The sequence below is a fragment of the Pipistrellus kuhlii genome, unplaced genomic scaffold (assembly GCF_014108245.1).
Source record: "Pipistrellus kuhlii isolate mPipKuh1 unplaced genomic scaffold, mPipKuh1.p scaffold_m20_p_16, whole genome shotgun sequence".
NCBI lineage: Eukaryota > Metazoa > Chordata > Mammalia > Chiroptera > Vespertilionidae > Pipistrellus > Pipistrellus kuhlii.
This window is the reverse complement of record NW_023425471.1, coordinates 15,618,783-15,633,790: the sequence shown is the minus strand read 5'-3', so window position 1 is coordinate 15,633,790 and position 15,008 is coordinate 15,618,783. Positions and strand designations below refer to the sequence as shown.

Genomic DNA, 15,008 nt, shown 5'->3' with positions numbered 1-15,008 from the left:
GAGAAAGGATGCTAGATTTGAAATAGATAGTGTCAACCATATTAAAAGAAAGTATTATTTTCCTTTACAATTGCCCTCCTCTGAAGGCCTGGTCCCTCCCAACTGCCCTCCCCTGCTGACCATCTTGGGGCAGCCATCTTTTGTCCACATGGGGGCAGCCATCTTGTGTGTTTGAATGACAGTCAATTTGCATATTACCCTTTTATTAGGATATTAGGACAAGATTTTAAAAAAATATATTTTTATTGATTTCAGAGAGGAAGCAGGGGGAGATAGAAACATCAATGATCGGCTGCCTCCTGCACACCCCACACTGGAGACTGAGCCAGCAACCCAGGCGTGTGCCTTGATCAGATGGGAACTGTGACCTCCTGGTTCATGTGTTGATGCTCAAACAGAGTCATGCCTGCTGAGCAGGGCTCAGATTTTTAAAAATGATTTGTGAATTCAGTTATATGAAAATCTGTGCACAAGTATAAAACTTAAGTCACATTTGATCATTTTAAATGCCTCACCTTTCTTATAAGGATTAAAAATTAAACGCTCTCTGCCCCAGAGAATAAGGAATGTGTTCACTTCATGAAGTGTAGAATAAAGTTGAAGGGGACTAGCCTAAGTTTGTAAATTCTGCTAGTTCTGCCAGTAGTTGAGTGGCTCGTTTTTAGCATTGATGAGCAGTGTCTGAAGGTTCTGAGTCAAAGAAAGGGAATCATAGTGTTCATCCCAGTCAGGAGACTGGGCTGTGTGACTTGACTGTATGTCTCTTGTCGAGATGGAGACCAGAAAGAATGAGCATTGGCTTGATTTGGTATGGTTATAATTGGAGCTTGAAGAAATTAACAAGTAAAGCTGGTCAGAGTTTGAAGGCCAATGTAGTGACCTTGCTGATTAAAGTTCCTTCTAATTATAACGATGGAAAATAAGGACTTGCAAAGGCAGAAGAACTTTTGCAATGAGTTGATGGCAGGAAAAAAAAGGCAGACTAAATATGGAGTTTGGGAGTAGGCAATGAAGATAAGGATTTTGCAGTATGTGCTTTCAGTATGTGGTGGCACTTAATCCCTCTGTTTTCAGTGCCTTATCTAACTGACACTCCTGGGCTTAGTTGCTTCTGATGCCCGTATGTCTGGCGCAACTTCTCCTGAGATTAAACCTCCAGCCTTTTGTCAGGGTGAAGCAGGAGGTGGCTGGGGTGCTTGGCTGTGTGGGATGCTGGAGAAGGTGTTTAGGGCTCTAATGAATTGCAACCAAACCTTGTATTTTCAGCTATATCACAGCCTTCGGAGGAACCCAGGGCTTCTAATTTCTGAGACTTGTTGGCTATATAGATTGGTATGCTTCTTTTTAAAAAAATTTTTTTATTGATTTCAGAGAGGTGGGGGAGGCAGAGGGAGAGAAACATCAGTGATGAGAGAGGATCATTGATTGGCTGCCTCCTGAACGCAGCCAATACTTACGATACCCTGAGAAAAAGAACTTTCCGATACTCACACAGGAGAACGAGTGATTTTTATTTACATGGAATTATGTCCTTTGGTTTCCAAAGTTTCATTTCTCTTAGTCCAGTCATAGAAGTGTAGCTGGGGATTCAGTAGAGCTAGAAGCAAAGTCAGTGTCCAGAGTCAGTCATAGAAGTGTAGCTGGGGATTCAGTAGAGCTAGAAGCAAAATCAGTGTCCAGAGTTTCTTTTCTGTGTTGCATTTGAGACTGGTGTAGTATCAGGCTAGTTGCAGTCCATTGTTTGTGGGGGTCCACATGGCCATGAGCTACCTGGGAGAATGCCAGGAAGCCAAATGTGAACCATGAGCCAAGTGTGCCAGGACGAACCAAGAGGGGGTTAAGTATCCCAAACCTTTGTAGGCTTGCAGTGGTCACGCCCATTCTGGCCAATGACCTCTGTTCCCAGGTGTGACTGACAGCAAGCACCTTCACTAGTCCCCCCAACTTTACTGGACATGGGTATATCTTCCCTTTGTCCAGTCCCTTCCCCTAATGTTTTGCAGGGAGCATGCCTTTAATGTCTGGCCTTCCCTTTGCTTCTTTCCTATTATTAATAACTAGAGGCCTGGTGTAAGACATTCATGCACGGGTAGGGTCCCTAGGTCGGGCCAGCGATCAGGGCTGACCGGGACTTTCTGGCTGCTGGCTGGGGCTTTCCTTCGTCCCACACCACCCCCTGGTGGTCAGCACACATCATAGCTAGCAATCAAACTCCTGGTCTCCCAGTCAAACTCACAAGGGGACACTGCATATTAGCCTTTAAAAAAAAAAAAAAAAAAAAAAATATATATATATATATATATATATATATAAAATTTTAAAAAATAATTTTCTTGATTTCAGAGAGGAAGGGAGAGGGGGAGAGAGACAGAAACATCAATGATGAGAGAGAATAATTGATCAGCTGCCTCCTGCATGCCCCACACTGGGAATTGAGCCCACAACCCAAGCATATGCCCTCACCTGGAATCAAACTGTGACTTCTCTGTTCATACATGAATGCTCATCTAGGCTAATGAGTTTTATTTTACTTAATATTGGCTAAATTTTCCCATGACTTTATTTCTTTATTATTTTTAATTTTTAAAATATATTTTATTGATTTCAGAGCTGTAGAGAGTAGGAGAGAGAAATAGAAACACCAGTGATGAGAGAGAATCATCGATCAGCTGCCTCCTGCAAGCCTCACACTGGGGATTGAACTTGCAACCTGGGCATTGAACCTGCAATCTGGGCATATGCCCTGACTGGGAATCAAACCCATGACTTCTTGGTTCTTGAGTCAATGCTCAATTGCTGAGCCACGCCCAGGCAGGCATCCATGACTTTAAATGCTGGTTTTCACTATTTTTTGCAAGAGCAAATCTACCATGTGTAGATTTATGACTAAATAAATCAGGCCACTTCTCTTTTCTGGTGATTTGATACCTTCCCCCACTACCTTCCATAGAGTGAAATTAAAAACTGTAAAACAGAAATATTTACCCAAGTCAAGAGACATTCATACGCTAAACAGAGGGAAAACCCTATTACTTGTTTTGTGCCTCAAAGTAAAAGTCAAATGGACCATTACTTCAGTAACTAGCTGGTGATTCAACTTGAAAGGGTTGATGGCCTATATTTGCCCTTGTTCCTTAAGTTTCTAGATTTCTCTATTTTTAGGTTAGAAGCAGCCCGGATAAAAGAATTCAAGTCATTAAGAGGAATATATAGTTCAGCATTTTTATCCTTGTGAAGTATGCTTTCTATCAGCTGCCATGGAAACCTTGTGTAACTTGTTTCTTGGAGAGTCTCACTCCTCAAGTTCCGGTTGTGAGAGCGAGTGAGCTCATTAGGACTTGGATCAGAGTCCTGGAAAGGCAGTTCGCGGGGAAAGTGGAGTCCAGCCTCCCATGGGGGCTGGGGCTTGGGGGAGGGTTCGCTTTATTCTGTGTGCATACTTTAGCTACAAGGTCAGTCAGCTCCAGCCTTATCCCAGGACAATGTCACATTGTCCGCAGCTGTACCACATCTTGAGGTTTCTGTCTGCATCCTACACATTTTCACAAGGCAGAGACTTATCTCTTCCAGCTGTAAGCCAGAGGGAGTGGTGCTACAGATTCCTAGCAACACATGCAGACTCAAACAACACAGATGGTTAACTCCCTTGAGTAGGGCTTTTAGGGCACCAGAACTCCATTGCAATTCACTGACGGTGACTGGATATACGTACATTTGTATAGCTTCTGTTGCAGTATGATGAAAACTAGGCATTTTTTCCCCTGGTATTCCTGAATCACTGTCTGAGAACAAGTTGGACTCAGGTGCATAGAAAACTCGTGGCAGAAGGCTTATTCTCTGCAGTGGGTTGGGGGTATGCCGAAAAAGGTGTCAGGGAAGATTAACTTGAGGCAGAATGTACCACAATTAGGACTTGGAAGGGAAGCAAGTTTGAACTGCTTTGGGAAAGCTAAGAATGCTGCTAGAGCTGGAATGTTCCAGATGCTTGTCTTTGATAGTATTCCACTGTGAACCCACACCCTGAAAGAATCTGATCATCCTTGCCTCTCCCATTTGGATCTCTAGCTCCTAGAATTTGCCAATTCTTCATATGAACTGTGAGATTTGGACAGGACAGAGCTTCTGTGACCTCATTTAGATCATTTGTTCTGAATTCTGAATAGAACCAGGAAAATTGGAAAGCAGAGAAGAATTGGGGTCAGAAGAGAGAGAGAGATTACTTTATGAAAGAAGGAAGATAATAGGAAATTAGACCAGTGAGTTAAGAGGCAATTAAAAAGGAGGATTAAAGAGAAAGTTTTAGCCTGTATCTTCTGCCAAGATGTTTGATTGGCACACTGTTCATGCTCCACGCTTTTATATAAGTAAATGAATGAAAGGAAATTTGGAATTGGAGGCCTAGTCCCTGGAAACTGCTACAGGCTGATGTTAACATAAAGTGATCTGTTCTTGATTTAGAAAGTGCATTTCTGTGTCTCTATGTTGCTTATTTTATAAAGAGCCAAAGGGGGATCATTTATAACTATGCGAGAAGGAATTCTGCACTAGGAAGTATAGGGAAAGTGTGGTAATATTGGTGAATGATATTAACACCAGTCTAGAAGAGGGGGACAGGAATTAAGTGTCTCATGCAGTACTACCACAAGGCAGCTCATACTATGAGTTAGCTGAAACCACCCTAAAAGACAAGCAATAATGACTGAGGCAAAGAGACAAAGGAGAACCTTGGGTCTTGGGGAGAGGGACCCAGGTAAATCAAATTCTACTCAACAGAGAACAAGATCCAGGGAAAAGTTAATTCACTTGAAAGAGAAGGAAATCTGTAGCCTTTCAAGATATTTTTAGACAATTTATTGAATAACTTTTATTGGTGTTCATCATAAATAAGAGAATTACAATCATATTCCAGAGTGAGTTTTTGGTCTAATTGACTATAATCGTCATTAAATAATCTTCTAAAGGCCCACAAAATGGAGTGTAGACAGATGCAACAATAGCAGACAACACAGATCTATCTATAGAAGGTTATACTTGTACTTTAACATGCAACAAGAGCCTTTATTAAAATGTACAATTAAAGACTTGACTGCACTAGAAGGTCCATATGAATCACCTGGGAAATCTTGTTAAAATATTGATTTCGATTCATAGATCCCGGTAGGGCCTGAGATTCTGCATTTCTAACAAGCTCCAAAGAGATACTAGAGTGGCTTACTAGTTGGATGGTCCTCGAATCACACTTTGGGTTACAAGGATCCACAAGGTTACAGGGTTCTGTTTGGTAAGTGTTGGTAACCACCCGTGGCTAGGCGTAGGTAAGGGCTGTGCTCTGATCCATCTTGGATGCCAGTTTGTAATGAAAACAAGTCTCAGCACAAACTCGGTCACATGGGAACATTTATTAGCCACAGGGCGCAAAACAAGCTTAAAACCTGTGCCAAAGGTACAGTGAAGTCACAGCTCTGCCTTTTGGCCTCACAATCCACACCTCTAACCACATTCCTTTAACATAGTGGTGATCTATGTGTGATCCCCCGACATCAGCAGCAGCATCTCCTGGAAACATGGTAAACATGCAGATTCTCAGGCCCTCCCGATACCTAATGAATAAAAAAAATCTGGGCGTAAGCAGGGTCTGGGAATCTGTATGTTTAATACTCCTCCAGATGTTTCTGGTATAGGACTCAAATTGGAGAACCCCTGCTATAACAGTAGGATTCTGTGAACCATCTACCCCCAATACTTGAATTCAGGCAAGCAAGAATCCAATGAACGACTGTTGGACATTTTGGAGTCCAACCTAGGGCACCATTTCTAAAGTTGGGGGCCTACTAGACTCTTCTCACACCCAGTTAATGCAAGGGCCGGGGATGGTTCTAAACATTTTCATATAGTCCTTCTATTTTGCAAACCACTAATACTACCAATGCAAGCCTATCTAACATTCATTAGGATAATTAATGATAGCCCTGGTGTAATAGGAGCTAAATATAGCTGAAGCACTTCCAGTGGCCGCCTCTAGAGTGAGGCTTTTTGATTAATTGCTAGCCAACCACCCCTGGAGTGTGCATTCTTGATTAAAACAACTGACCATCTCTGCAGTGTAGCTTAACACGTTAAGCACACAGTCAGTCAGCGGTGACTGACTATACTTTCTGTCCGGAAGACAAAACAGGCTGGGCGCTTAAAGTGTTAACACACATACATCTTATTGTATTGCCTGGGTGATTTTTTTTTTAATTTTTAAAATCTGCTTTATTAAGGCATAGTTTAAACAGAATCAGATGCACTCATTCTAAGCATACAGTTTGGTTTTCTTGTTTTTGTTTTGTTTTGGACATATTTTTATTGATTTTTAGAGACAAAGGGAAAGGGGAAAAAGAGAAACGTTGATGTGAGAGCAAACCATCCATTGGCTGCCTCCTGCATGTCCCTTACCTGGCATTGAGCCTGCAATCCAGGCATATGCCTTTATTGGGAATCGAACCAAACCTTTCAGTGTGGGGGACAACGACCAACCGACTGAGCCATTCTGGCCAGGGCTACAGTTTGACTTTTGGCAAATGTATACATTTGTGTAACCTCTACACCAATCAAGATATATAACATTTCAATCACCTGAAAAATACCTTTGTGTTCCTTGTGGCCAGTTACCTAACTCCATATCACACTAGGCTACCATCTATCTGCCTTCTATCATTATAGGTGAGATTGGCTGTTCTAGAATTTAATAAACATAGACTCAACCACTATTTATTCTTTGTTTTTGGATTCTTTTACCCAGCATTGTGTTTTTCAGATCATTTAACATTATTGTATGATTCATAGTTACTTCTTTTTTATTGCTGAGTAGTATAGTCATCCCATTGTATGGCTTCACCATGATTTGTTTATTCATTCTTCTATTGGTTTGTTTCCAGTTCGGGGCTATTATGGGCATTCATGTACACATCTTTTTGTGGACATGTATTTATTTCTTTTCAGTAAACATCTAGGAGTAAAATAGTTGGTTGTAAGATAGATGTATGTTTAATTTCATAAGAAATAGCTAAACTAGTCATTCTGTTTTTCATTCACACCAGCAACTATATGAGAATTCCAGTTGCTTCACATCCTTGCCAACATTTAGTATTGTCAGTTTTTTCCCCCCCGCTGAATATTTTAAAGTAAATTACAGACATTGTTTTTCTTCCCTGTAATTTCAATTCAGGTTTTTATGTTTGGTCTCTGCAAAGGCCATAAAGCTAATAATGTTGACCCAAGTTATTTGGATATGGGTTATTTAATTGTTAAATTATTTCCCTTTCCTAACCCCCAATTAGAATTTGTTTTGTGCCCAACTGGTGTGGCTTAGTACCAAGAGGTCGCTGGTTCCATTTCTGGTCAGGGCACATGCCAGGTTTGTGGGCTCCATACCTAGCAGGGGGTGTGCAGGAGGCAGCCAATCGATGTTGATGTTTCTCTCTCATCCATGTTTCTCTCTCTCCCCCTTCCCTTCTTCTCTAAAAAAATCAATTAGAACATTAAAAAAAATCGATTTTGTGGGTGCAATTGATTATGGCAGCCATGCTTGCTAATATGCTTTTTTCTTTTGTTCATTTATTCATTCAGTCTGTTAATCAGCTGTATTAGACCTGCTTTTTCAGAGAGCAGTCAGATATTAAATTACTGGGAAGTATGACAAAAGTAGGAGACCGGGTTCTTGTTTTCAAGGAGCTTTTTGGAGCTGGGTTCCTGAAACATAAATATACAGAAACTCTAGAAAAGAAATATTGCCCAGGGTGTATCAAGGCTTGCATAGACTTGAGTAAGGGTATCATCTAAATATAACTTGTAGCTAGGTGAGTTGGAGCTCGATAGACAGTTGACTGTAGAAACCACAATAGCAGAAATTGTTGAATTGTTAATCTGTGCTGAATACTAGAATGATTACACTTTAGAATATAAACTAAATGTTTATTTTAGTCCCACTTATATTTTAAAATGCATCATACACCACATATATGTTGGATAAGAATATTCAAAATGTTAACAGTGCATATCTTTGGGTAATGGGCTCATGGATGACTTATTTACTTGATTTTATATTTTCCTTTAATTTTCAATTTTTCCATGGTGAATATATTTAACTTTTATATTCTAATCAGAGAAAAATGTTATGTTGCCATTTGATTTTTGCTAAGTTCTAATGGTTGTTTCAGTAATATATTCCTTGTTCTCTTTACTCTACAATCAAACCAGGATTACAGCTTGAAAAAAAAATGCCTGAAAACCCTGCAGACTAGTCCACTATAGTCCTTAGAACTTAGGTGTCTGGATTATTAAAGAGAAAAAAAGATGTTTTTATTAATTTCCCCATATCTACATAATTTTACTTCCCCAAACTTGGGGCATATGTGAGATTATTTTCCCTAGCCTATTTTTGTCATTGTTATTGCAGTTGGCAAATTATTGTGACTTTTTGTCTGTGATTTCTGATGAAATAACAAATGATCTGTGTTTCCCCCTTTGTTTTCTCCAGCTGACCTGAATAATGTCAGGTTCTCGGCTTATAGGACTGCCATGAAACTCCGAAGACTACAGAAGGCTCTTTGCTGTGAGTGTTTTACCAGTTCTGGATATTTACTCTTTCTTTCTTTTCTTTTTTTTTCTATAATATATTTTATTGATTTTTTTTTTTTACAGAGAGGAAGGGAGAGAGATAGAGAACTAGAAACATTGATGAGAGAGAAACATCGACCAGCCGCCTCCTGCACACCCCCCACCGGGGATGTGCCCGCAACCAACGTACATGCCCTTGACCGGAATCGAACCTGGGACCCTTCAGTCTGCAGACCGACGCTCTACCGCTGAGCCAAACTGGTTTTGGCTGGATATTTTCTCTTGATAGTTACTCTTTGCTTTAAAAAAAAAAAAGGTGGAGGGAGGAATGGGTTGGGGGAAGAAGGGGTCATTGGGGGTAACAAACAAAGCAGTTATCTGTAATCCTTTTAGCAATAAAGATAAATTAAAAAATAAAAAACCTGGCAGGTGTTGCTCAGTGGTTGAGCATCAACCTATGAATCAGGACATCAGGGTTCAATTTCCCATCAGGGCACATGCCTGGGTTGTGGACTCTATTCCCAGTGTGGGTGTATAGTAGACTGCAAATCAGTGATTCTCATTATTGATGTTTCTATCTCTCCTTCCTTCCTCTTTGAAATCAATAAAAATATATTTTTTTAAATTAAAAAATTAAATTTAAAAAAGTGGGTCCAGGGTATTTTCTGTCTTTTTTTTTTTTTTTCAATCCTCACCCAAGGATATGTTTTTATTGATTTTAAAGAGATAGGGAAAGTGGGAAGGAGGGACAGTCATTGATATGAGAGAGCAATATTGATCAGTTGCTTCACGTATAAGCCCTGACTAAAGATGGAACCTGCAACCTGGGTTTGTGTCCTGACCAGGGCACAGAATGATGCTCCAACCAACTGAGCCACATGAGTCAGGGTCGGTTGGGGGTATTTTCATTTGGAGAGACAGGGAAAAGAAGCTATGACAAGTCCATTTGTAACACAGTTCATTTTTAAAAAGTATCTTTGGCCTAATGATTACTTAGAGTATTTTATATTGTTTAGAATAATTTTTGGCACCATTCCTCAGCTACTGATATTGAATCACTAAAATATTGATAATCTTATTGTCATACTAGTGGCACTGGCATCCAGAATTATCTTTATGAAACTTGAATTATGTCTTCCTATTGAGAGGTATTTAGTACTACTGTGTTTCCCCGAAGATAAGACATCCTCCGAAAATAAGACCTAGCACATGGAAAGATAAGACATCCCCTGAAAATAAGACCTAGCGCAACTTTGGGAGAAAAAATTAATATAAGACACTGTCTTATTTTCGGGGAAACAGGGTAGCAGTAGTAATATTAGATTGCCTTATCTAAACCAAAGTTTGAACTTTTAAGGCTCTCTTGGGAATATACTATCATATGCTAAGTGTCTGATCATCTAGTCAGTTGTTCAACCAATCGAAGTGTAGTATGCTAATGATGTGCTAAGGCCACTCAACTCCTTGCTATGATGTGCACTAACCACCAGGAGGCAGACAACCAGTAGGTTAACTTGCTGCTGGTGTCTGGCCAATTTGGACTGAGCGAGATGGACTGGACATGCCCTGGAGCCTTCCTGCATCCCTCCCCAACCCCTATCGTGCACCAGTGGGGTCCCTCAGCCTGGCCTGTGCCCTCTTGCAATCCGGGACCCCTTGGGTGATGTCAAGAGAGCTGGTTTTGGCCTGATGGTGGAAGGACCGGTTGCTGTGACATGCACTGACCACCAGGGGGCAGGCGTTCAATGCTGGAGCTGTCTCTGGATGGTCAGTGCACTCCCACAGGGTGAGTACCGCTCATCCAGAAGCTGGGCTCACAGCTGGCCACTGCAGTGGTGGTGGTGGGAGCAGGCCTAAGCCGTCAGTCGAACATCCCCCCAGTGCTCCTGGACTGTGAGAGGGCACAAGCCAGCTGAGGGATCCACCCCCCACCATACCCCCAGGGCAGAATTTCATTCACTGGGCCCCTAGTATACAATAGCACTTCACAATAACCAGTTCACAATTACTCCTTTATCAATGGAAAGCAGTATCTTTGGGACAGGAACAGAAAAAGAAAAAGAGGCAGAAGACTTTTTCAATCAGGTCCGCTGACTCCGCCCCACCCCAAGCTGCCTCTTTCCAGCTCTGGGACATTAACAGGTCCCTATGGAAATCCTGGGCCTGAAAAGCCCTTTACAACCACTTAAACTTGGCAGCTATATCGCTGAAAAAATGGTAACAACTTCAGACTATAAGCTGGAGAAATAAAAACCTAAATTTATTTTCAGTCATGCATCCATTTCATGAAAACGTATTCAACCCTACTCCATGCTAGGCTTTCTGCTAAGCATTGGAGAGACCAAAATTAAGAAGAAAAGCCTCTCTCTCTCTCTTTCCAAATAATTCCACTTTTAGGATGTTTCCTCTCTATTTTCCATTTATAAAAACACTTGCCAGTAACCCTCCTTGACCATCTCATTGCTGGCCTCCTCAGACCCCTGGTTAGACCCCCTCATTCCTGAAGACTTGGCAGTCAGGGTTCATGGTCTTTTTCTATTCCCCAGTACTGGCCCCAATTCTGGATGACTTCAACATTGCAATGGATAATTCATGCATCACTGCGGCCTCTCAGTTCCTTAACTTCCTATTTTACCTCCATGGAGATTCACATCTGCTCCACCTCTGCCATCTACTCAAATGGTCATCTCCTGGACCTAATGAACTGGTCAGGACACATGCTTGATCCCCAGTGTGGGGCGTGCAGAAGGCAGCTGATCAATGATTCTCATCATTGATGTTTCTATCTCTCTCTCCCTCTTCTTTCCTCTCTGAAATCATTAAAAATATGTATTTTTTTAAAAAAGACTGTCCCTTTTCATAAGGTTCATTTTGACCTTGGATTTAGGCATTATTCAGTTCTCCTGTTAAAATCTCTGTTCACATGTTTGTCTCATCATCTATCATTTCAATTTATTTTAAATATTCTAATAAACTTTGGAGAAACAGTGATTTTTGATATTATTTAAAAAATTGGGCCATTTGAGGTTATAACCTTGTAATAAAGTTAAGCCATGAATGTAGAATGGAGAATTTTCTCGTTTGATATATTTGAAATTCTCGGTAGTTTCTTTCTGAGAATGACTTTTCTCATATTTGGAACAGATTTAGGTCTAGCAAAATTAGGGTGTATTAACTTAAGTACTGGATTCTTAAGAATGGTAGGAAGAGTTCCATGTATAGGATGAATATAGAATGAAGAGTTCACCAATCATTTTATTATTGAAAACCTGTGTGGTCATATTACTTAAGTAATTGTTCAGTAGATGATTGAAGAATTTCCTCTTAATTTTATATTTACTTGGGTTTCTCTTCCAGCCTTTTTTGTTATTTCTGTGCCTGCAAACCATGATAAAGAGCCATTGTTTATGGGACAGGCAAATAAAACTTGTCCTGGCTAGCTTTTCCAGCCGAAGGTCACTTCTGCTAACTCTTACTTTAATAAAAATTAATGATGTTATCTCAGTGATTTCCTGATGCCAGTGAAAAGTTTGAATTACATGCACATTAGAAAATAAGCAGTGCTCCTACCATTAAGCAACTTGGTCTTATTTTTAAAAATATATTTTTTATTTCAGAGAGGAAAGGAGAGGGAGAGAGAGAGGAAAAAAAAAACACATCAATGATGAGAGAGAATCAGTGATCCACTGTCTCCTGCATGCCCCCTATCGGGCATTGAGCCCACAACCTGGACATGTGCCCTGCCTGGAAATCTAACCATGACCTTCTGGTTCATAGGCTTACACTCAACCACTGAGCCACTCGGGCCGGGCAGTCTGATTTATTTATTTATTTTTAGTTCACATCAGAGCTTCAGTATGGCGGAAACCCGAATAACAGTTTTATCCACTATAGAGAATTTTCCACTTAAATCAAGAACACCATCGTGGCCCTATAATGTCCCCACTTTATAATCAATTTAGAGTTACATGACTTCATATTGCTTTTCAATGCATTGTGAATGAAAATTAAACTGGACAGAAAAGCAGAGAAAAAGAGGGAATCTTGGTAAGAAGGATTTCATAAAGTGGTTCCTATCACTGATACCCCATTGAAAGTTACGAAGAGGACAATCTAAATGTTTTCTTTCTCTTTCTGTAGTTCTAATGGCATATTATAGGTGTGTGGCTTCTAAAATAAAAAAGAGAGCCAACGTCTAAGAGCAGAAATAAAAATACGCTTAAACAAAGTACGTGCATTTAGTTGAGTATCACTGTGTGTGGTGGACTCTCTCCAAACCATAGGACCAAATATACTGCAAGTTGATAAATGTGGCAAATACCCTGAAAATAAGAAACGGAGGACAATTTGCTTCTGTTCAGCAGCTCAATCGCACAGCTGAGAGATTTTGAATAGCCTGGAGCTGTCTGAGCAAAGGTACATCCTCGCCGTGACAAACCAGGTGAAAAATGCGCTCCCTTCTTGGTAAATGTTCCTCACCTTTGAGGGCGCGCTAAGGTGGCATTAGACAGGGTTCAGTTGCTAAAGAAGACTCACAGGACCCATGATAACATGGCTTACAAATCTACACTCTTCCAGGAAAAGGCTTCACTTGGGCAATAGCATTAAAGACAGGATATGCATTCACAGCCACACACTGCCTCCCAGAAAGGGGGGCTGAGAGGCTAGTGGGATTATTTTGTCCTGCCCCCACAAAAATCTGCTTTTCCCGTGTACTGCATAGAATTTTTTTTTTTTCCAGATAGTTTGGAGACCAGACCTATGTTATTTCATAATTCAACACATCTTGAGCACAGAGCCAAACTAATTCTCTAAGCTTATCTGGTTTGACAGATATTGACGTCCAAAGAGAGGGGCCACATCTCTTTCCTAGGGAAAGCACTGTAGTCCTGTTTAAAGCTTGTATAATAGCCATGGTGTGCACATGAGGGAAGGAATGGCTGGCCCTCGGTTGTGGTGTGGAAGCTATTAAGGTGCATCTTGTAGGTTTTTCCTACATCATTGGTTCCATTCTAGGAAGTTTGCCTTCCTTAACTTTCCTTAACCTTCCTCCTGGAATTAGACGCCCTCAAAGTGCTCTCTTTGCCCTAAGACAGTGGTCGCCAAACTCATTGATCAACAGAGCCAAATATCAACAGTACAATTGAAATTTGAGAGCCAAATTTTTTAAATGTCAACTTCTTCTAACGCCACTTCTTTAAAATAGACTCGCCCAGGCCGTGGTGTTTTGTGGAAGAGCCACACTCCAGGGGCCAAAGCTGCATGTGGCTTGTGAGCCGCAGTTTGCCGACCACGGCCCAAGGAGGTCTTTTCCACCAGTTTATCTTTTTCATTCAAAGCAAATTCTACCTGGCCAGCTAGTCTTCACCTAGCTCCTAATCCTTTTTTTTTTTTTTTTAATTGACTTATTACAGAGAGGAAGGTAGAAGGATAGAGAGTTAGAAACATCGATGAGAGAGAAACATCAATTAGCTCCATCCTGTACACCCCCTACTGGGGATGTGCCCGCAACCAAGGTACATGCTCTTGACCAGAATTGAACCTGGGACCTTTCAGTCCGCAGACCGACTTTCTATCCACTGAGCCAAACCAGTTTCGGCGCTCCTAATTCTTCTAAGGTTTCTTTGTGTTTTTTTTTGTTTTTGTTTTTTTTTTTTGGGGGGGGGGTGTCTTTGGTCCACCGGACATGTTGGTGCCATTGTGTACTGATATATTTATTATAACTAGGAAATGAATTTGATATGCAAAGTGTTGAATCTCCCAGGCTAACATCATATGAAACCATTATCTAACCATTTATGTTAAATTTCTTGCTTTTCAATAAGTAGGGCTACCAAATTAAACTTAATTCTTCCTCAGTGATCCAGGTGTCCCAATTCTGTCCTCCAGCCATATGAGGCTTTCCTCATATACCAGTGGGGCAAAAACCTATATTTTTACACATAATGTTATGACAGTTGAGACGTAGAGCTTATACACCTTCTATTGTATGCCTAATACATTTTTTAAACTTGGATCATTCCAGTTAATGTCCACACAATGCTTATTCAGACGATTATAAATCTGTATTTTCTCTATATGACTGGGTAAATATTCCCCACAGAGTACTTTCCAACATGAGTCCTTCATAAAAGAAACAAGAACCAAAAAACACAGCCGGTTTACATGTTCCATGGAGTTCATGGTCACACAACTCCCATTTCTTCATCCAGTGTGTTCAGGAGGTTGGCCAGCTGTCTTCCTCACTTCTTGGCTCTTTAAAAAGGGTGCCTGAATCACCACTAAGCATACCATTCTCCTAGTTGAAGCCTATTTCTGGGCACCAACATTATGTCAGTTTTCCCTTTTAAATGCCCATTTGGTTGCTTTCTTACCTTCAAGCCACAATTTTACGTTTTCCCTTCCTT

At 40.7% G+C, this 15,008-nt stretch overlaps 1 protein-coding gene across 5 annotated transcripts in view; it reads left to right on the top strand.

Moving 5' to 3' along the window:
- The window catches only part of DMD (dystrophin), a 1,962,662-nt gene that overhangs the window by 1,840,063 nt on the left and 107,591 nt on the right, over positions 1 to 15,008 (top strand). For all 5 annotated transcript variants that reach the window (XM_045582357.1, XM_045582356.1, XM_045582355.1 and 2 more), the window contains one exon: positions 8,522 to 8,596. In XM_045582357.1, coding sequence (XP_045438313.1) covers positions 8,522 to 8,596 — 75 coding nt within the window. The remainder of the gene's footprint in view (positions 1 to 8,521; positions 8,597 to 15,008) is intronic.